Source organism: Frieseomelitta varia, unplaced genomic scaffold (assembly GCF_011392965.1).
Source record: "Frieseomelitta varia isolate USP_RPSP 00005682 unplaced genomic scaffold, Fvar_1.2 scaffold_429, whole genome shotgun sequence".
NCBI classification, from domain to species: domain Eukaryota; kingdom Metazoa; phylum Arthropoda; class Insecta; order Hymenoptera; family Apidae; genus Frieseomelitta; species Frieseomelitta varia.
The window spans coordinates 62,805-83,724 of record NW_025110178.1 but is presented as its reverse complement, the minus strand read 5'-3'; the positions used below and the strand labels follow the sequence as shown (position 1 = coordinate 83,724).

The following is a 20,920-nucleotide window of genomic DNA, read 5'->3' as shown; positions in this document are numbered from 1 at the left end:
ATATTGTAACACACAGTTAAAAGAAGTAAACAGTTAAAAAGAAGTAAAAAAAAGAAATCGATTTTAATACTTTTCTAAAATTCTTTCCACTTTATTGCCTCTGCCATGGCACGCTTTACACATTCATACTGTAAATTAAATTATTGTAATTGTCCAAATTTACATACTTATATGGAAATTATACATATCAATTAAATATATACAGATTAAACTAATAAGGCGGCGGCTGATGTTGATAGTGCTGCGGAGGTTGACTCAAGTGCCGTTGTAAATGTGTCACCAATTGCGGAGTTGGCTGTTGCCCACCAGCATTACCTTGTTGTTGTTGTTGCTGTTGCTGCGCTTGCTGCTGCTGCTGTGCCTGTTGTTGTTGCTGTTGCATTGCCAGCATTTGTTGTCTCATACGTTGTTGGTTTATTGTCTGTTGCTGATAATGCAAATGATTATATACAAATGTATACAGACAATTCCTTATAAAGTAATAAATTTACCTGTTGGAATTGTTGATTTTGTTGTAACCCAACGTTAGTAGTGCCTACTCCCGTTACACCAACCGTACCAGGTTTCCCACTAGTTTGCCGATACGGAGGCGCTGGTTGACTTTGAACTCCTCCTCCCATTGGACCCATTGTATTCATTGTGACATTTGGAGCCTGAAGAATATTGACAATAAGTTTTCAGTTTATTATAGTAAATACCTTTTCAATAGATATTTCACAATTATATTTTATCTACTTTTTTGTTAAGTAGTACCTGAAGGTATGGTGGCCTTGTAGCTCCAGGTTGCATACGTTGTTGTGGTATATATTCTTGCGCCCTTTGAGGTCCCATCATTTGTTGCTGATTAGTAAACATCATGTTTTGTTGTTGATTCATTAAACCTTGTTGCTGCTGCTGCTGCTGTAGCAACTGTTGTTGCTGTTGGGCTTGTTGAGGTGCCTGTTGTTGTTGCTGGGCTTGCTGTTGTTGCTGCGGTATCATTTGTTGGCCTCCATATCCTGCATAATTTTGATTCATTCCTGCTAACAAATATAATCATATTATTATATATTGTGCTTTTTAAGGTGTAATATACATAACAATAAAAAAAAACAGTAATATATAACTACCTTGTTGCATTCCAGTGTAAATTCCTTGTTGTTGTGGTTGTTGTTGCTGTTGTTGTGAAGCAAACATTCCTTGTTGTGGATTGATATTTGGAGCTCCATGTTGAGCTCTCAATTGATGTCTAATGAATTGTTGTCTTTGCATTCCTTGGAATGCTCCAGGGCCAGCAACAGGTGCGGCACTTGGTTGCTGCTGGGAACTTATTAACTGATTGGACGGTAGTCGCAAACGTAACATATGAGAAAGCGCTTGTTTTGACTGGTTGTTCATGCCTGGTCTATCGTATCTTGGCCCAACTGGAGTTGGTGGTAATTGCTGTCCATATGCATATTGCTGAGCTGGTGCGTGAGTTTGTTGATTAGTATACCAAGGTTGTTGATGCTGCGGTGGTTGATTAGTAAACATTCCAGGTTGTTGACTGACAGGTACTTGCTGATTTCCAAATGGCATTTGTTGTAGTTGACTTGGTGGTTGCTATTTAATATATCAAAGATATTAAAAACTGAAGAACAAATACTTTCAAAATCTAAGTAAAAGAAAAGAGACCTGAATTTGTTGTGAAACAGGTGTGGTAGGTGTAGTAGCTCCCTTATTCCTTCTATGTCTTCGTGTTTTCATAGCTTTCCCTTTACCATTAGTAATAGTATTACTGATTCCACTACTACCGACACTACCTGTTACTCTTCCAGGAGAATCGATACTCATTGGTGTATCAGCTTTACCAGGTTCCGATTCTTTTTTGTCTGGTTCTAAATCTTCTGGAGGTAACGGTGGTGGATCCAAATAATGGCTAGGAGGTCTAATTTGACTGTGTGTATGGTATCGTAAAAGCTTGTGGGCATTTTGATATGTCAGTGGTTTACGTTCCAATTTAACTGCTCTGAACCAAGCCCAGGAAATTGGTGCCGGATTTTTATGACCTTCTAATACTTCCCATGCAGATACCCTTTGAGAATCACATACTTGCAAACCCTAATTTAATATACATAGTTATTAGCTATTAGATTGTAATATTATACAATATAAGTATAAAGTATTTCAATTTACCTGTTTCTTATCAATACTATCAAAACCAGCTATTTTATTTCCTTTTGTATCCGTCAAACACCCAACTGGCTCACATGTAATTACTTCCATCGTTAATTTTGGTAGTGGTAACAATTGTCTGACATATCGAATACTAGGAGAATTTCTATCGCCAAGTTCTTTTTTCAATTTTTTCATTAAATTTTGATAATGTTTCTTATTTTCATCTTTCTCAGATTGCGAATCGGAAACTAAAGTAGAATGTATTAAGGTTGCTAACATATCTATGACAGTTGTAAACAATCCAGAATTATTATTTAAATCTATAACACCATAGCTAACCAGCTGAACCAACAAGATAGCCCAGTCTGTGGTAGCAGTAGTATTTCTTTGTATAGTATCAAAGACACCACCTACAAGACTAAATCGCAATTGCAATGCATCTTGCAACACCTCTCTCGTCTTAGGATCTTCGGTAACAAAATTCTTCTCCTCTTTACTAATGTTCAAGAACTGTGATAATTGCGAATGTAAAGACATCAGAAGGCCTTCTCTTTGATCGTCTTGACCTTTGAGGCAAGTTAGTACTAATGACAGGAACGGCTGATGATTAAACAGAGACGGTGATTTCGATCTACTTCTCTCGCGACCTGTTGCTGTTTTTGACCAATTACCAGATTCTAATACCTGGCCCGCTACTTTTAAAACTCGACCTTGCACTGCGCTTGGTAATTTTGAAACGAGCGGTGCAACTAACCATATCGATCCAGACCGTTTATCTGGTTTACTAGACATAGTATTCAACTGAAACACATCGATTGCAGCTTTGGCAACGGTGTCCAACCATTGTGAAAGATCGTTTGATCCGGGAGGAAATTGCTTGTACATTAGTTGCAGATCGAGCCACGACATTCTTAAACTCCATTGCTCCAGATTTTCCAAAATGTTTGTTATATGAGTCTTCTGGTCAATAAATGCATCTGTAGAAATCTCTGGATAGCAGATCATGTGAAGTAATCGTTGAGCTTGACGTGGTGTCAACATGTTATCGAGTAACATATCGGGATGACAAAGTTCCTCGGGGTTTTGTAAACATCTTTCTAAAACCCATTCTTGACTACAAATTTGTCTTAAGACGTGTTGCGCAAAGTCTGACAATCCTTTGACATTTTCTGTGGTCATTCCAGCACTGCTGCTAGATGAAGATATTGCTAAATCAAGTCCCAAATCATCACCACCTCCTAAAATATCACTGGTACCTAAGATATGGCTGATAGACAATTCGCTTGGGCCACCTGCAGTTACACCGACACCGACACCAACACTAGCTGGTCCTCCTGCTTTATTCGAATGATTTATTGGCACATCTGGTTTCTTTGGCGGTTGTTTACCAGCAGTTGCATCAGCGACGACTAGGATAGCTTTCAGTACAGCTAAAACCGGACCGACCCTGATGTTATTGTGAGCAGCTGCCAGCAAGTGTCTATCACAACTTAACTTTATACTGTAACCTCTGGAATTTCCATTTGGTAGAGGATGAGGACTTGTGCTCACGGAATAAAGTGCTGGTTGGGGACATTCAACAGTTTTAAAAAGTCGTAGAAGCAAATGACAAGTTAAACGTGCTCCAGCTTCTGCTTCCATATCTGCGTCTCCGCGACCCTCATTACAAGCTTTAACTAAAGATGGTAATGCTATATGCACAACAAAATCCTCCAATGAGAAGCAGTGTCTTGCTATAAATAGAGAATATTATTTTAGTACTTTTATTATACTTTTACAAATAAAATAATATATAAAAATCACGTAGAAAATTTACCAATTAAAATTGACGTAAATACGGCCAGAGAATTATGTATGCTTAAGTCTTGTACATCAACTTGATTTAGCACATCAATGTAAAAGGCAGAGCTATTAGAAGAACAGCAAAGTGCCATAAGGACTCCGAGCCATTCGGCGTTAAGTGCATTACAACAAGCTGTTAATTCCGCGCATGTTATCGCAATATCATTTAATTTGTCGTTATCTGTTTCGCTACAAACTGCAACTATTGCATTGCAAACAAAACTATAACGATTCGCCGGTGTCTCGTTTAACTGTCTGGCCCACTGCGGTTCGATTTTCCCACCGCGTCTTGGACTAGTAAAAACGTCCACCATAAATTGTGAATTGTACACATGGCTTGATGTTGTTGGTTGCAATGTACTATAAAGAGCCGTTCGGATTTTAGGATAAGCATTGCTAAATGCTTCTACTCCATGTGGTTTTGTTTTCAATAACGAACAAGACGAATATAAATCATAAAGATGCGCCAATACGCATCGTTCAGCGGAACTACAGTCGCTAGGATTGGATACATGCTTTACAACTTTACAAAGTAAATCGAATACCGCCGTTGTTTGTTCCGGAGACACTAAGATAACCAAGTTAGATATATAATAATCATTCGTATTCCACTTGTATATTTGATAAAATAATAAATTTCGTTTACAATAATGATACTTACACAACAAACAACAATGATATCTTCTTAACACTCCTACAACATATAGACTTAAACTCGTAGTGTAGCTTCTAACGAGCTGACTATTTCTAAGTCCCAACTGTGTTTCAACTTCTGGTAACTCCTTTAATATTTGGATGCAAACATCTATCAGACCGTATATATTTAGTGCCAACTCCATTAAATCAAACAGAAATGCTACATGTTCCTGGACGGGCAAATAAGACGAACCGGCCAATGCAAATGTATTTAACATTTCTATAACTTGTGTCGCACATTGCCACGTCACTACATGTTGATCAAAATAACTGAGATTCTGAAACTTCAACGTTATCGCCTCAAAATTGAATTCGTTTCGAGAATGTTTCTTCACTTTGCCACCTTCTGCAACGTCAATACTAAATTTCTTTCCAAACAATTTACATACTTCTTTCGTCATTTTTTTAACAATATGTCTAGCATCGTCTCTAACACGACCTACTCCATAAAGTAATACATGTCGTTGATTACAATCGTGTTGACTGCATGTTTCATCCTAAAAATGTAATATAAAATTAAGTCTTTGATAATTATGACGAATATATTAAATTTTGTATAAAATTGTTTATGGAATATTAATTTACTTGTGGTAATGGGAAATGTCTTGTATATAATAAATGTCTACTATGACTTGATGGCATTTTGGAATCTAATCCTTCTTGAGTCCCATGCCCAGCTAGTGCATCTTCTTTAGGACTGTCGGGAGCATCCATGCTATTTTGTTGATCCTCTTTGATATGTTGTAATAACTTGTCCAAATCATCATCAATTTTACTGTCATCGTAATCCATCGTTCGTCCGTGATCTGATACTTCTAATTTTGTTGGTTTTAAATCTATTCCAGTGAACAGACTGTCTTCGTCGATCGGTTCTCGATTACTAGGAGTTCCAGGTTTGCTAGCTGCAGGACCTAAGCAAAATAATGAAATTTATATTTTTTATAATGAAAGACGGAAAAGTTTATTTTACCTTGTATAAGATCTCCTCTTGAGATGAGTGTACACATGTATGCATCATGTGAAAATACATCATGTCTAATTAATTCTGAAAATAAGTGAACCAAATTCGTAAACTGAATTTTTGACTGAGTTGTTGTATTATCTAGTACCGGGGCGTCCATGTCCAAAAATTTCATAAGTAATGATTGAAAAATTGGAAGCACTGGTGGATTTCCATTACTACAAATACTATCTTTATCATCATTCTCATTTGTTTCGCCAGTAACTTCACTCTGGCGTTTCTCCAGTAGCTTTGCAACTGCCATTGCTCTATGTTCTCCCCACCTTTCGGCGCTTACTGCCCATTCACATAAAATTTCAACCACCGCAGAATCTTGTTGTGGATTATACTCCGTTTTCGTATCTCGTTCGTTAGTATTATCTTTCGGAGGTGATGTAAATATTTTAGCGTATAAAGTATCTAACGAATTGGTAGAATCCATTCTATCAAAACTATGCCGATCTAGAGCATCTAAAGCAGCCAATACTTTAGTAGTTGTTATTCCAGCACTGCTTTGCTGCCACTTGTCGCATGACCATTTTCCTTCAGCAGCTTGAGATCTTGCTCGAATATTTTTTTGAGCGATTTTCAGTTGTTTTATTGTAGGATTAGTTATGCTCACAGGTGGACATGGTAAAGCTGTAGGAGGGCATGACAAATAATCTAAAGGAGACCCATTTAACACAGACGGAGCTTTTCCTTCACCAACGCTATTCCACACTAATGCAGTTGGACATTCTAACGTAATAACCTAACAAAAAATTACATCAAAACAATTATATCACAAAATTATAACAAAAAGTTTACATCGATTTAACAAAATTTTATTTTTAGATCACCATGTCCTATGTTAAATAAACATTTGGTAGAATAAAAATACATTTTGTTATGTTATTTAAAAAAGAATCAAAGTATCTTTTTCTAAAATCTAATTGATAATCAACAAGACTGACCATGAAATATAAAAGAGTTTCTTACCTGTATTATTGTTGATAAACTATAAATCACGTCTCTGTGATGTGGACAAGATAAATAGTCATTAAAAGCAGCAGTTAATGGATTTTGAATTTGGTTAGCATTGACAGTGTCTTTCCCACCATTAACATCATTTTTATTTATGGACGGACTTTGTGGATTGCCATTGGTTTCTATATTACTACACATATGTGCCAATTTGCGACAACACAAATATGCCAAACGTCTGGCTAATAATTCAGATTGCACAAATTCCTCTAAATATTGTAATGCTAATGGCAAAAGAAGCTTCAGAATACCATTTTCTGAAGGGGAAGATTTAATTTTGTCTAATAATTCTAAAATCCATTGTAATAACTCTTGTCTATCTAATAATCCTTCTTCAAACATATATTTTGCCAATTGTATACAATAATGCCATTGTTTTAATGCTAATTTATGCTCCTCGTTCATGTTTCCAGTTGTTGCTTGACTACTTGAATTCGGTGTAACTGGCTGATTATTAGCAACTCCATTATTATTATTATTATTATTACTATTGTTGTTGTTGTTGTTGTTGTTGCTGTTAGCATTATTATTAACATTATTGCTACTATTGTTATTATTATTATTCCCAGCATTATTCCCATTGCAAGAATTGTTCGAAATACTATTACTACTAGTACTACTTATAGTATGATTATTTATATGATAATATTCTTGCAGTTTGGTAAGTTGATCCTTCAAAAATTTTATAAGCGTTCCCGTCCATTCTAAACCAAGAAACAAAGAATAAGCATTTCATTCCATATCAACGTAAATCTAAAATATTTCAATTTCATCAATATCAAAGAAATGCTTTGTTTACCCGTAGTCGGATCAGGTAACTGCCTCTTTTTTATCTTGGCTTCTGAAACAGCCACTGTGTAAGCAGAGCTAAGCTTAATGAACCAAGCTGCTCTGAGCATCGGTACTTGATACTCGCACAGCATCATGAATATCTCTTCCTTCTTGTTGAAATTTGGTGCCTTCTTAGCTAGAGCTATTAGTGGCTTACACCCGGACAAGTCTTTAAACCATGCCTCGATGCCATTTTTCGTTCTGGCAGTCACTGGCCAGAAATTATCTTTTGGATTAATCTGTTGTCGTTTCCTTGCTGTGTCTGGCATTGTAGATAACTCTTCCTTTTTAGCTAGAATCGCGTTGAAATATGCCCCGACTTTGGCAGCTGTGACATTACAGTGTCTGGCGGTCCCAAATTCCTCCGACATCTGTGGCATTGTCGCAAAGCCGAGTTTAACATTCGTGGAAGTAAGTTCATCTTCCTTTTGTTTAGGTTCCTGCGGATACACGTCAGGCGGCCCTAATTTAGGCCGTTTTAGTGGCCTCTTCTCGTACAATATTCCCATCATGGTATAAGGAAGCGATCAAAATCGGTAAGCGGCCAACGGCATTGTTCAACTACGGAATAAGATGAAATCGGCTTCAAAGTCAGATTCTCATATTTAAAGCTACGTACAACATATAACCTTCATTAATGACATATTTACAATTGTTCAACGCTGTAAACGTAATGACAGAATCACCGCTTAGAATTCTAGATGGCGCGTCATTATTGAAATCACGAATCATGCGAATGTGTAGTTGCGCTCTGAACTACCGTATTTGAATTTTTTTTTTACGCACATTGACATGTATGGTATATCTTGATATTCGTGAAATGTAACACGTAAACAACGTTGCGTTTGAAGAATTGAACAATAAGAATATAGCGTACGATATTTCGATATTTATTCGAAATAATTAGAATTGCCCGTAAATCTAGCTGTTTTAGTTATTATTTCAAACTCTCTAATCGTACCAATCTGTTAGTATGTTAGTAGTGAAAAAATTACTAGGCATAAGTCTAAAATTAACGTTAGATGAATCTTAGATGGTAGTAAAATATTAATGTCAAACATTGTGTCGTTATATAGAATCATTAGAAATCTTTTTAATTGCTTCAAGTCAATAAAAATTATTCTAACATGCTGTTTCATTTTTTCTAAGATCTTGTGCTGCTGTTCTCTTAATCGAAATTCCTTTAAAATAGGTATTATTATCTTTTCCCACTTCGCTTATCTTTTTCTCATCTATTGTTTTGATACATTTTTTTGGAATCTAACTTAAAGTTGCGTAATTAAGGTGGTGCATGATATAAAAAAAAGTGAAAAGTCCTGAAAAAGTGAAAAACTTCTTATAAACAATGTTTGAGAATTTACTTGTTTCTATAAATATTTGGAATTTCTTTGTGTCGCGTTGATTTTTTGAAAACAGAGATTTTCATGAAAACATACTGTTTGGAAACGATATATTTGTATATTTGCAGTTCCTTTCTATTAAATTTGCAGTTCCTTTCTATCAAATTTGCTTATACCGCTAAGTCGGAATGAAAATAAAGTGATACAGTGAACTGAATAAAAACGTGTTCTTTAAACTTTAAACGCTAGTAGCGTACACACAATGAGAAGCTTTCGACGCAATTATAATATAATTAATCATTAGTTTATCATTTTCTAATTGCTGGATGGAGTAAGTGATGGATAGTATACATTGGAATATTACAATCTAATTTTTTCACAGAGCAACAAATATGGACAGTAATAACGATGAAATCATTTGTATTTCATCAGACGATGATGAAGATACAAGAAAGGTTTGTGCATCTTGCTATACTGAAATATGAACAGTTATGTTAATTATAAATATTAGTATAAATTCTGAATAGCTAATAGATATGATTTTCTTATGGTTAACAGGTATTATTTAAAAACAATACTGTTACCAAGCAAGAGCCAGTTATTAACCTATTGAAGGATAATTGCAATTCCCCATCTAATTCTCTATTAAGTAGCACAAAACTGGAAATTTCTTTGAATGATAATAAAAAAGTAAAAGGATGTGTACCTAAAAGAAAAGCATCTGAAATAATTGACGATGATGATTCTTACGTTGAAAGAAACTTTAAACTTGCGTGTAAACAAGGAGATAGTGTTAAAGCATATAATTTGAAGGAAGAAACAAAAAAGGAAGGAATGAAAGATAAAACATTGTTGAGACCAAAGTTGATTGTGAAAGAGAAGAGAACTATTTCTTCTGTGGAGCAGGATATATTCCCTATGTTTATTAGTTTATGTTTGCAGAAAGATCGTTCCGACGACATGAAAAAGATCGTTAATAAATTAAAAAGACGTTATGAACAGTTAGATCCTTCGTATGCTAATTCTGAAGCTTTCATTGATTTTTTAAATAAAAAAAGAAATGAAATAATGGAGAGTAATTGTAAACTTTACACATATATAAATGAAGTAATGAATGAAATGAAAAATAGCTCTAAAGGAAAGTGGACGTTATCATCAAATAGCAAAAGTTATTTTTCTGGTGGAAACAAATTAAATAAAAATAATAATTCAAATATATCTACTGCAATGTGTTCAAATATGTCACACACAAGTAATAGCATAATTAATGATAATGAAATAGCGTTAACTAATATAAATGATGAAGAAGAACAAGAAAAGGAACTTGCTGTACAAAAGAAAATTGGTAAAATACTAAAAGCAATGAAAAAGTGTGAGAAGATTATAAAAAAACTGGAAGAATTGGAAATAGATTTTGATGATGAAAATAATAGTAGTTATATCAAATTAGAAAAATATAAATATCGAATGGTGGAATTGTATAATAAATATTGTGAATACTCTGGTGAAAATACTGATGCAGGACGTCAATATCTACGACCAAAACATTTCAGTACAACTGGAATTGTTTCTGTAGATCATGCTATTACAAGTTTTATTAATTCTAAAATATTGAAAAGGAATAAATTGAAAAAAGTTGGTGATTTTACAAAAGCATTAATCTTTCCAGATTACAATGACATTTTAAAATGTGTTACAAAATGTGATGAATTGCATAATTTAGGTTTGACTGAAAGAACAAGACAAGATATTGGTAAGTTACTATAATGTTGCTAATAAACTGTTATGATTTAATGTTAAAATATTTAGTTTATTCTGTATGAAAGTTTTATTCTATATATGTACATATGTGTTAATTGTTATAGCAAAAAAAGCATTCACCGGTTTAGGAGAGTATCTGCAAAGGTGTCGACGCAATGATTATTGGGACACATTTTCCTTATTTCTTGAAGGTAAAGAAGATGATCCTGCATTGAAGGATACAGAATTAGCCGAAAAATTGATACAAAACAAGAAGACGGGTGAGACTAAATTGTTAAGTATATTTGAAGAGTATACAAAGAAGCAAGAACAAATGAAAGACATTAAAAGATCATTAATAGAAAATGAAGATGATGATGAGGATAGTGCAGAGAATAATGATGATGATGAAGAAGATGATAATGATAATAATGAGATTGATAATGATGTTAGTGACATTGATATAAATCTGGATACAGATAACAATAAAAGTAGTTCATCTGAAAATGAAAATAGTATAGATGAGATTGAAATAGTTAAAAATAAAACAAATATAAGAGCCAAGTCTACAGAAAAAGCTCATTCTGATATAGAAATGGGAGAAATATGTCAACAGAATATTAGTGATAGATTAAGAGGTTATGAATATGATAACTTAACATCAGAGAAAGTTAGCAATGTGAATACATCCAATTGTAAAAATAATTTTAAATTAAAGCCAATGATAGAAAGTGACACAATATCAGCGCCAGATCTAGTGAAACATTTAAATACCACATCTAATATATCACTATCAATTACAGCAAATAATAAAATCATTATTGATAAAACAAAAGGTCAGTTTATAAATGAATTGAATTACTTATTAAAGCATGAATAAAAATATTTAAATTTTGTTGTGTATGTGTTGTAGAAAATGATCCTAATACAGTAAGTGAAGATTTAATGGATGAAAAGTCATTAGAAGATAAGGAAGAAGATACAGAAGAAAAGCCATTGTTACGAGTACGCTCTTTTGCCAAACCTCCAATCACATGGAAAGATGGACAAGAAAAGATAGACGAGTGTAATAAAAATGAAAATACAGTAAAGATATCAACCACTAAGGATACCGTAGACCTTACAGAAGATATTACACAAGAAAATTCGGTTCGTCAACGTGCAACTATTCAGGTAATTCCTCTAGTAAAAGGTAGCTGTAAAACATTTGTAATACCAACAGGTAAAAGTATAATTAATGTAAAAAATATTACAAATACTTATGTGAGCTTCAATCCGAAGAATACAGAGTCAAATGCAATTAAATTAGGAAGCAGTCAGATCATTTCTCCGTTACGAGTAATAGATAAAAATACAAAATTTATTGCTATAAATAATATATCATCGAATTTACCCGCTAATCAGGGAACAAATACTAATACAAATACAAAATTCAGAAACGAAACAAATACTAATCAAATACAAAATTCAGAAACGAAACAAAAAAGCACAAATTCTGTGCTTCAATCTAATCAAATGGTAGTATTACCCATGAAACAAAAGGAAAATACGTCGCAATCTCCAAAGACGAATTCATCATCGTCAGAATCTAAATGACTAGTTAAAGCAATTCGACGTGATCACTGTTATGCAAAATTAACAAATGACAGGTGACAAATAGATTACATTAAATAAACGTAATAATTTTTTTACGAACGATTTGTAATTAGCAACATTGTATCGGTATATTGATATATGATATTAAATAAATTTTTTACGAATATTAAGATATGTACAATTTTTATATGTTAAATGTTATAAATTTATTTCATTACATTAAAGTTGTATGTTATTACTTATCTTTTACAAATTATTCTTTTTTATTCGCAGAAGATATTATTTAGTATTATTTTCGTTAAGATAAATTCTTCATTTGTAAGTTTTTCCACGATATCGAAATGGTCAATATTTTCTCGAAGAAATACATAATGAACATTATCTACCATTGTAATGAGTTGCTAGAATGAAAATTATAATTGATTATTTATAAGGGAAAGAATGTAAAATATTTAAAATTGGTGAAAATTGCTTAACTTATTTATTTAAAATAATACGAGTACCTGAGCACACTCGCGTGATTCAGTGATGAGTCCTGGCGAATCACATTCTCCAACAGTTACAATAATTCTCAACCCTTGGATAGGTATGTTATTTTTGGTATCAAGAGTAGTAAAGCTATATGATTTGATTTCATCTCTAAAATATGCATATTGCGCATTACATATTATGACCTTAAGTAAATAATTTGCACAAGTACTCAGATATTTACTTTGAAAATTTCAAAGGTGTAACAATATTTGTATCGAGTAAAGGATTCAAATTATAAACGCCTCCTATTAACACAATGCCTTTTAATAGATTTAAGTATTTTCTTTTCATCATTTTATCTAGCCATAATGAATCATATAAAATGCTTGAGGCTAAATGTGCACCAGCGCTATGACCAGAGATCCAAACATTCCTATAAGAATCCATCTAATCTTATTGTTGTATTATAAATTAAAATTGTCATATAAATATTAATTATGTTCGTCATACCGACATTCGAGTCCCGAAGCATACTTTAATATATGTTCAATTGCTATTTTTATTTGCGATATTATATCCCCAAATTTGACTAAAATGCAATGTTAATATTAATTAAAATATTTTTAGAATATTCTTTTTTTTTGTGTTTAAACTATAAACACAAATATAACACTGTAATAGAAATATAACGTACCATTAGGACACAAATCATAGCCAATGGTTATAACTTTAATTCCTTTATTAACAAAAACAGGAGCTGCAAATGCAGCCAAGTCCTTGCTACCTTCTTGCCAATAACCACCGTGAATGAATATAAATATGGGGGAATCTGAAAAAAACATATTTATATTGTTTAAAATATAAACTTAATCGTAAATGAAACATTTAACAAAATTAATTATTTATACTGCAATAAATTTAAATAGTACGAAGATTCAAAATACACCAGATTTAACACATTTAAAGTGCATTAGATTTTTGTATATGTACTTTTAGGTAAATCAGTTCCATATATATCATATTTGGTTCGTTCTGTTGTTCCGTATGGAATATTTAATTCGCATTTTAAATTTTTGCGAGCATCATCGGCAACTGTAATGATAAATTATTATTTATAAAGAAAGATATCTATTCATTTTTCATTGTGAAATAATTTAATTCAATTTCAACTTACTATTTTTAGCGAATTTATAGTAGTGCGATAATAATTGCATATTGTTACGATTAAATCTCTTGCTCCATTTGCTGGGAGTATACAGCATTTCCTGTTCCTGAAGCCAAAGAAGCCAATTCCGAAGAAATGAATAAATAACAATGAGAATTCATTGAAAATTCATTAATTACCGAAATAGACATTTTTGAGCTTCACTTATACACACACACACTAACTTTGAACAGGAAAAATTCAGCTTAATAATAACTATGTTTTTATTAATTATCACGTTTTCGAATCTTTGATAAAATTTATGATATTGGGAAACTGATAATGGGTTTCAGTTAGAAGTATACGATTTATCAGTTTATAATCGATTGTTGTGATATGAAACGTTCTCTCGGTTAATGAAAGTTATTTGTTCCTTCATTGAAACTATGATATTAAATATCGTGCTGTCTCTTGTAGATTGCGCCACTGCTTACATGCGCATGATTGCAAGAGTTGCAACAGATCAGAATAATCTATCCTCATTATCGATAATGCGTACTTTTATTTCTTAGGAACGAATAATATGATAAATTTAAGTTGATTTTTTAATATTATTTATAGAACTTTAGATGACTCAAATAACTTAAAAATAATTGAGTCTTCTGTCAATATAGAAATTGACATTTATATAATTTTATTTATGATAGTTATGATAGGCACAATAAATTACTAATTTCTCTATTTACGTTTCATGTCACATACGCGAACATATTTTAATTTTATTCATAAGTTCACATCATAATCATTAATAAAGAATATTTATTAAATGTACTGGAAAAAATTGTTTTTTCTTTTATGTAAAAATTCCAGATATGAGTATTTCCAAAAGAAATTTTATTTATTGTATTTCAAATTATATAATGTTTATCTTATTAATTATATTTTTAAAAACTTATTAAATATATGTATATATATTTCAATTTCTTAATTCATCTTAATTCATCAATCAAGGAAAAATAAATAATATGATTAATATCAAAAGAGGTAAATTTTTTTCTCTCGAATGCAAGAAAGTTTTAGGATAATCCGATGTACCCTATATCTCTCGAATAAAGTAAAAGTGAATAAGTTAAATTATGTTTAGCAAAAGGAGCGCGTAATATAGTATGTGTGTGTGTGCGCGCGCGCGTGTGTTGTGTATATGTAAACGCGTGCAAACATATATACACTTTACACATACATATCCTACAGTATGTTCACGATGAAGGTAGCAAGAATAGGGTACGAGGGTCGAAGATATTGAAAACCAGAAAAACCGGTCCCTTCCTTTTGACCCCACTCTTCCGTAACGCGCGCCATTCTCCACGGAGAAGTCACAGGTAGGTCCGTAGCAGCTGATGTATCGAGTATCGTGCCACGTCGACGCCTACCCACAGACCACAGGTAAGACAAACCTTTTCCAGTCAAAAATCCGTCGGTTCAACGGATATTTCATTCGAGAGAGCTGAGTAATGCACAATAAAATGCAAGCAACGGTATAATCCATACCAATGACGCATGATCATCGCACCTTTATATTTTTGAATCACTATTCAATCTACGCATACATATATTTACATAATTCTCACTAGCAGTAAACTTATTTTTATAAATAAAAGATACTACTTATAAAACAAAGTTTAATTTGAAACTATTTGAAGAAGTAATATTTGACATGTTTGTATTGAGTTATCAATGAAAAGAGAAAAAGATAAGATTGGTAATTTGATACCTGATTTATATAGAAATAAAATATTTTGCCAATTTCTTAAGAAGGAGCATCTTCATATTTGCCTTGATGGCTCCTCTCAGTTTACACTGTCTTGCAACCGGTTCTCGTGTGCATACTGGGTTAATTTATTTGACCCACCGACTACGCTCGCTTCCAATTAGTTTTCAGGGTATTAAGTAGGTATCCTTCTATACCACGTTGCCTTCACTGGAATTCAGGATCAGCCTGCGACTATTAATAGTAACGATTCCGGAGCCCGTTCGCGAACTAGACATTATATATGATCATTCTGAATTGAGTGGGTGTGAAACATATCGCTGAAGATGATCATAAACGTTCTTACGCGTTCCTCCATTTCATGTAACTTCTTAACATTCTTAACTCTTTCTAAGTTTTTTCGAATAGTCAAGATTTACTTGCTTAACGGTTTCTCAAGAGAAAGTATGGTCAGATTTATACTTATGATTACAAGAGACTGAAAAGGAACGGTTAAGAGCTTTACCTTCAGACTTAAGATAAGGAAATGAACGTTCCCAGTAAGAATATTTTGACTTGCAATCTATATATATATATATCTGAGATATTCCTATTCTTATTCGGTATTTATTTTATCCAATTGCTTCAAGATGCAATAATTCTGTAAATAAAGATCTATGAGATAAATGTATTTCTTGTAAGAAGTTAACGAATAAGTGTACATGTTAGTCAATGTTTTGACTAATTTAAATGAAGAGTGAGATATTTTTTATAAGGTATAAAACAGCGAAATATATTATTTAATTATAAAAACAAATCTGTAACTGTAAAAAAAAAATACCCGATCCTGCCAGGATTCGAACCTGGAATCTTCTGATCCGTAGTCAGACGCGTTATCCGTTGCGCCACAGGACCGACCTTGATTACGGCTTTTATATACAACTATAAATATGGGTTTATATATTATTAAATTGTATTTATATTTATATGATTTTACTCAAATAAAGTAAATCTGATAAAATCTTGAAAGAAAAATCTTTAATTGTAATTATACCTTTATCTAGTACCATATATAACAACTATATAACATAACGATATGTAACCATTTATTAACGCTTAAGGGGTATAAATTAATTTTATGTACTTCCCAATGTTCTGAATTCAGAGCTTTCTTTCCAGGAGTGCTAATGATGATGCGGATTACTCCGTGACAATCAAACATAATAGAGATACAATTACGTTACTGGAGACACCATCAGCTGTAGATAAGAATATGATATAGCAAAATCAATTTATAGAAAAAGTTCGCTGGAATGCAATATCAGAGAATTTTTTTATTGATAAAATAAAACTAAAATAGATAATGTAATACGTAATAAAATAATTATGATAAATATAATAATAAATGTAATACGTCCAGCGTTGTAGATGTTTTTGATAAAAAGAATATAATTTATGTGTATGTGTATGTAATACAAACGTATCATATTCATCACTTGCATAATTAATACATGATTAATTACAGATGATCTGCTGATTTCATGTCGATTTGATATTAAAGTAGCTTCTGTTTATCTGTATTAAGTAATCTGTGGATTAAAAGAACGTGATTATTTATTAGGGATAATTGCTGTTCATTACAGTATCAGTCTAAAATGGTGTAAAATTTCAGATGCGAAATGATATGTTAAGCATGGTATTTGTAATACGAAACGCGTGATACATGTGATACAACTTCTTCTGATTACTTCTTTCGAGCTTTTCTTAATAACTCTTAATAACTTAATTAAGATCATCGCATATTTCACTCGTGAAAATTTTAATATATGATTTTATTACAAAATATTTTCATTTCAAATATTTTTGTACAGTCAATGAACCAATGAAAGTTGAGCTATATAAAAACCATATCAATAATTTTTGAATGATTAATGAGCACGATGTCAATGATGTAAGATACACAAAAAGATAAGTAATATTATTACTGATAAAGCAGAAAACTGTAGTTATCAATTCTTATTCAATGATTGTTTAATCTGAAAAGCGTATACTTATCTTTTAAAAACTTCCTTCACAAAGTTGTGGTTGAGTATTCTAACTTCAGACAAAAGAATCGAGATAAACGGGAGAAACTACGTTTATTAGAAGTGTAAATATTCGTAGTTACGTGTGTTGTTTTAAGCAAATATTTCGTGACTCTTTCCCTTGAATTTGAACAAGATTATACAGGCAAATGCACGTAATTCGCTTTCTGCACTACGCATGCGTGAACGCGTCTGAAAATTTTGCTGAAACCGATGTTAACCGAGCGTGATCGAACTTAAACGAATGGCGACCCTAAGTTTTCTGTGACCGGGCCGGTGCGACGGTTGAAAGAGACGGAAAGTGGGGTTAGATTGAAGTAAAGAGACGAGAGAAAGAGAGACAGAGAGAGAGAAAGATAGAAAGACAGACAGAACTAAGACAGGGAGACACAAGATAGAAAGAGAGACGAGCGTCCACAAGTGGGGATAGAATCTTGGTGTGCAGCAGAAGTAAACGTACCTATAGTATCGCATCCCCAACCAGACTGTGTACAATCGGCAAGCGAGACGGAGACAAGACGTTGTACAGTGTATGTAAGAGAGAAAAAACGAGCCGACGAAGAAGAAGGTAGATAGAGAGGAAAGCCAAAAGGGAGCAGCTTGTGGAACGGCATGTCCTCGCGTGCTCGTGTCGTAGAGCGTTTCTGAACGCAGCCATTACGACACAACCGCTCTCGGTGACGCTTAGCTACGGTAGAGCCGTGCTCACGCGCGTAGTGGTCACGGAACGATCGGAACGGGATACACGTGTTCTCGGAGATTCGAGCAAAATCTCGGTAAATTATTATAATAACGAAATTTATTTTAGTGATTAAATATCGGTAAACGATATTGTGATAAGCGAATTTTTTTTTTGAAAGCTTTGTTTGTTTTGTGCGTGTACAGGGAAGCCTACGGGACGCCTTTTGACGCACGGCGTCACGTCACGCGGATCGACAACCCGTCTGGCTCGATTTCTCTTTTGTGGTACCAATCCGAACGGAGAAAAAAAATAACTAACCATGTTTGACGTATTCGGCTCTGTAAAAGGATTGCTCAAGCTCGACAGCGTTTGCATCGATAACAATGTCTTCCGACTGCATTATAAAGCTACGGTGATCATATTAATTGCTTTCTCGTTACTCGTCACCTCCAGGCAATATATAGGAGATCCCATAGACTGTATCGTGGACGAAATACCGCTTCACGTTATGGATACTTACTGTTGGATCTATTCGACGTTCACGATCCCCGATCGAACCGGCGTTGTCGGCAAGGACATAGTACAGCCAGGTGTTGCATCCCACGTTGACGGCGAGGACGAAATCAAATACCACAAGTATTATCAGTGGGTGTGTTTCACGCTATTCTTCCAGGCGATACTGTTTTACGTACCGCGTTACCTATGGAAGACATGGGAAGGCGGCCGAATCAAGATGCTGGTTCTCGACTTGAACTGCCCTGTGATGAGCGATGAATGTAAATTGGAAAGAAGAAAGTTGTTGGTCGACTATTTCGCGTTGAACTGGCATACGCAGAATTTTTATGCATTCCGTTTTTTCCTCTGCGAAGTGCTGAACTTCGTCAATGTGGTCGGTCAAATCTACTTCATGGATTTCTTCCTGGACGGCGAGTTCACCACCTACGGTTCGGACGTGGTGAAATTTACAGAAATGGAGCCCGAGGAGAGGATCGATCCAATGTCACGGGTATTCCCAAAGGTAACCAAGTGTACCTTCCACAAATATGGTGCATCTGGCACGGTGCAGAAATTCGACGGTCTCTGCGTGCTACCATTGAACATCGTCAACGAGAAGATATACGTGTTCCTGTGGTTCTGGTTCATCATCCTCTCGGTGTTGAGCGGTTTGACCCTGGCTTACCGTGCCGCGGTGGTAGCCGGGCCGAGGCTTCGCTTGGTGCTGTTGCGTGCCCGCTCGCGCCTCTCCAAGCCAGAGCATATCGAGGCGATCGCGGAGATGTGCCAGATCGGCGACTGGTTCGTTCTTTATCAGCTCGGCAAGAACATAGATCCAGTGGTGTACCAGCAACTTGTTATTGATCTTGCGACGAAACTACAGGGCAAAGAATCTGTCTAGTTTCTTTTCACGTCTAGAATTCCTCTTTTTCTTTTCTTTTCCCCCGCTTCTTCGTTTTTACCGTTCGGATTCACCAACATCTGATCAATCGAGTCTGATCATCGTGTATTTTCATTGCACAGTTTATTCGAAGATCGAGGGCCACCTTCAATTACTTTAATAGTTTTTCGTATCTATAACATACATGTAGAACGTGCATTCCAACAATTTTGATTAAATTTTCTGTAATTCATTGGCGTACGTGTAAAGTGAGGTAACACATATACCTTTCGATCGTTATTTGAAAAGTCTCGATCGGAGGTAAGTTTTGCGTAGTATGACATATCAAATGAGGCGAATGGAGAAATTAATCATTTTTTTTTTCTTGTTTTCTCTCTCTCTCCCCCTTCCTCCTTTTTCTTTTGTTTCTTTTTTTTTCTTTTTTTTAGTTAAACTATACATCCATTTTTATTTGCTATAATACATGAGTATATGTATACTTGCGAGTATCTATTGATAGTTTCTATTGATAATTGGGTACATGTTCGACTCTATTCATTCCCTGCTCATATTATTTCCTCGAATTCTCTGACTTCGATACCATCTATGGATCATTGTTTCCTTTATATACATATGTTTCTTTAGTACTACATATTTTTTGTAATTAAATCCAGTTTAAATGATATATACAAGGAACTACCTACATGTCAAAAATTGCGCCATGATGAATTCCGAAATATTGTTATACGATATTATAAGAAATAAGACGAGCATGTTACATTTACTTTTATTTTTCTAACGTTTTCACTCGCAAAAATAATGTTTCCCATTTGCTCGATCGATATTGCTCGATAAATCTGTAAACATTGCCAACAAAAGTATGACGATAGAATATATATATATGTGTGTATGTGTGTGTATACTCATATATATGCAAGATAGAAGGAGAAAGAGCTTAGTATTAAATTGCTCCAAGAAATGGAGGCTTCATAGAGAGAGACTTTGATTGTGTGATATAAAATGGGGGACGACACGACGTTTTCATTTTTCCTGCCGCTCTCCTCTCTTCCCATTTTTTCCCATCTCATCTTTATTTTTCGTCTTTTTTTTTTTTTTTTTTTTTTTTTTAAAAAAAAGGTTTTTTTTTTTTTTTTTTTTTATGATGGCTGAGCGATAAAGTTTATTTCTTTCCGAGTTGAAAAACGTTATTGCG

At 33.8% G+C, this 20,920-nt stretch overlaps 4 protein-coding genes and 1 non-coding gene across 15 annotated transcripts; 2 read left to right on the top strand and 3 right to left on the bottom strand.

Moving 5' to 3' along the window:
• Window positions 1-67: 67 nt before the first annotated feature.
• On the bottom strand, window positions 68-8,237 carry LOC122531961 (mediator of RNA polymerase II transcription subunit 12). 3 transcript variants are annotated; one of them, XM_043660329.1, is made up of 12 exons: window positions 7,497-8,237; window positions 6,653-7,401; window positions 5,645-6,425; window positions 5,260-5,585; window positions 4,640-5,171; window positions 3,953-4,546; window positions 2,155-3,869; window positions 1,654-2,079; window positions 1,110-1,581; window positions 754-1,022; window positions 492-653; window positions 68-427 (listed from the first exon to the last, which is right to left on the bottom strand). In XM_043660329.1, the coding sequence occupies exons 1-12, from the start codon at window positions 8,038-8,040 to the stop codon at window positions 212-214; spliced, it is 6,786 nt and encodes a 2,261-aa protein (XP_043516264.1). In that variant the 5' UTR covers window positions 8,041-8,237; the 3' UTR covers window positions 68-211. The 3 variants fall into 3 exon arrangements, with proteins under 3 accessions (XP_043516264.1, XP_043516267.1, XP_043516265.1); XM_043660332.1 differs by having other exon boundaries at window positions 68-421; window positions 754-1,019; XM_043660330.1 differs by having other exon boundaries at window positions 754-1,019; window positions 7,497-8,236.
• A 145-nt stretch (window positions 8,238-8,382) lies between these two features.
• Window positions 8,383-12,374, top strand: LOC122531962 (protein PFC0760c-like). 5 transcript variants are annotated; one of them, XM_043660336.1, is made up of 5 exons: window positions 8,383-8,401; window positions 9,251-9,323; window positions 9,427-10,621; window positions 10,734-11,444; window positions 11,522-12,374. In XM_043660336.1, exons 2-5 carry the CDS (start codon window positions 9,261-9,263, stop codon window positions 12,202-12,204), a joined length of 2,652 nt encoding a protein of 883 aa, XP_043516271.1. In that variant the 5' UTR covers window positions 8,383-8,401; window positions 9,251-9,260; the 3' UTR covers window positions 12,205-12,374. The 5 variants fall into 5 exon arrangements, with proteins under 5 accessions (XP_043516271.1, XP_043516270.1, XP_043516269.1 ...); XM_043660335.1 differs by lacking the exon at window positions 8,383-8,401 and adding an exon at window positions 8,534-8,720; XM_043660334.1 differs by lacking the exon at window positions 8,383-8,401 and adding an exon at window positions 8,534-8,720 and having other exon boundaries at window positions 9,019-9,327; window positions 9,428-10,621.
• An 11-nt stretch (window positions 12,375-12,385) lies between these two features.
• Window positions 12,386-15,762, bottom strand: LOC122531966 (kynurenine formamidase). Of its 3 annotated transcripts, none has more exons than XM_043660346.1 (8): window positions 15,600-15,762; window positions 13,850-13,946; window positions 13,666-13,767; window positions 13,370-13,504; window positions 13,186-13,264; window positions 12,917-13,108; window positions 12,708-12,843; window positions 12,386-12,605 (listed from the first exon to the last, which is right to left on the bottom strand). In XM_043660346.1, the coding sequence occupies exons 2-8, from the start codon at window positions 13,935-13,937 to the stop codon at window positions 12,468-12,470; spliced, it is 870 nt and encodes a 289-aa protein (XP_043516281.1). In that variant the 5' UTR covers window positions 13,938-13,946; window positions 15,600-15,762; the 3' UTR covers window positions 12,386-12,467. The 3 variants fall into 3 exon arrangements, with proteins under 3 accessions (XP_043516281.1, XP_043516279.1, XP_043516280.1); XM_043660344.1 differs by lacking the exon at window positions 15,600-15,762 and adding an exon at window positions 14,020-14,410; XM_043660345.1 differs by lacking the exon at window positions 15,600-15,762 and adding an exon at window positions 14,051-14,410.
• A 646-nt stretch (window positions 15,763-16,408) lies between these two features.
• On the bottom strand, window positions 16,409-16,481 carry Trnar-acg. Its single transcript has one exon. It is a non-coding gene; the product is annotated as a tRNA-Arg (tRNA).
• Window positions 16,482-17,943: 1,462 nt separating this feature from the next.
• Window positions 17,944-20,491, top strand: LOC122531965 (innexin inx2-like). Of its 3 annotated transcripts, none has more exons than XM_043660341.1 (2): window positions 17,944-18,426; window positions 18,536-20,491. In XM_043660341.1, the coding sequence occupies exon 2, from the start codon at window positions 18,652-18,654 to the stop codon at window positions 19,726-19,728; it is 1,077 nt and encodes a 358-aa protein (XP_043516276.1). In that variant the 5' UTR covers window positions 17,944-18,426; window positions 18,536-18,651; the 3' UTR covers window positions 19,729-20,491. The 3 variants fall into 3 exon arrangements, with proteins under 3 accessions (XP_043516276.1, XP_043516277.1, XP_043516278.1); XM_043660342.1 differs by having other exon boundaries at window positions 18,511-20,491; XM_043660343.1 differs by having other exon boundaries at window positions 17,944-18,427; window positions 18,548-20,491.
• The last annotated feature ends 429 nt before the right edge of the window (window positions 20,492-20,920 follow it).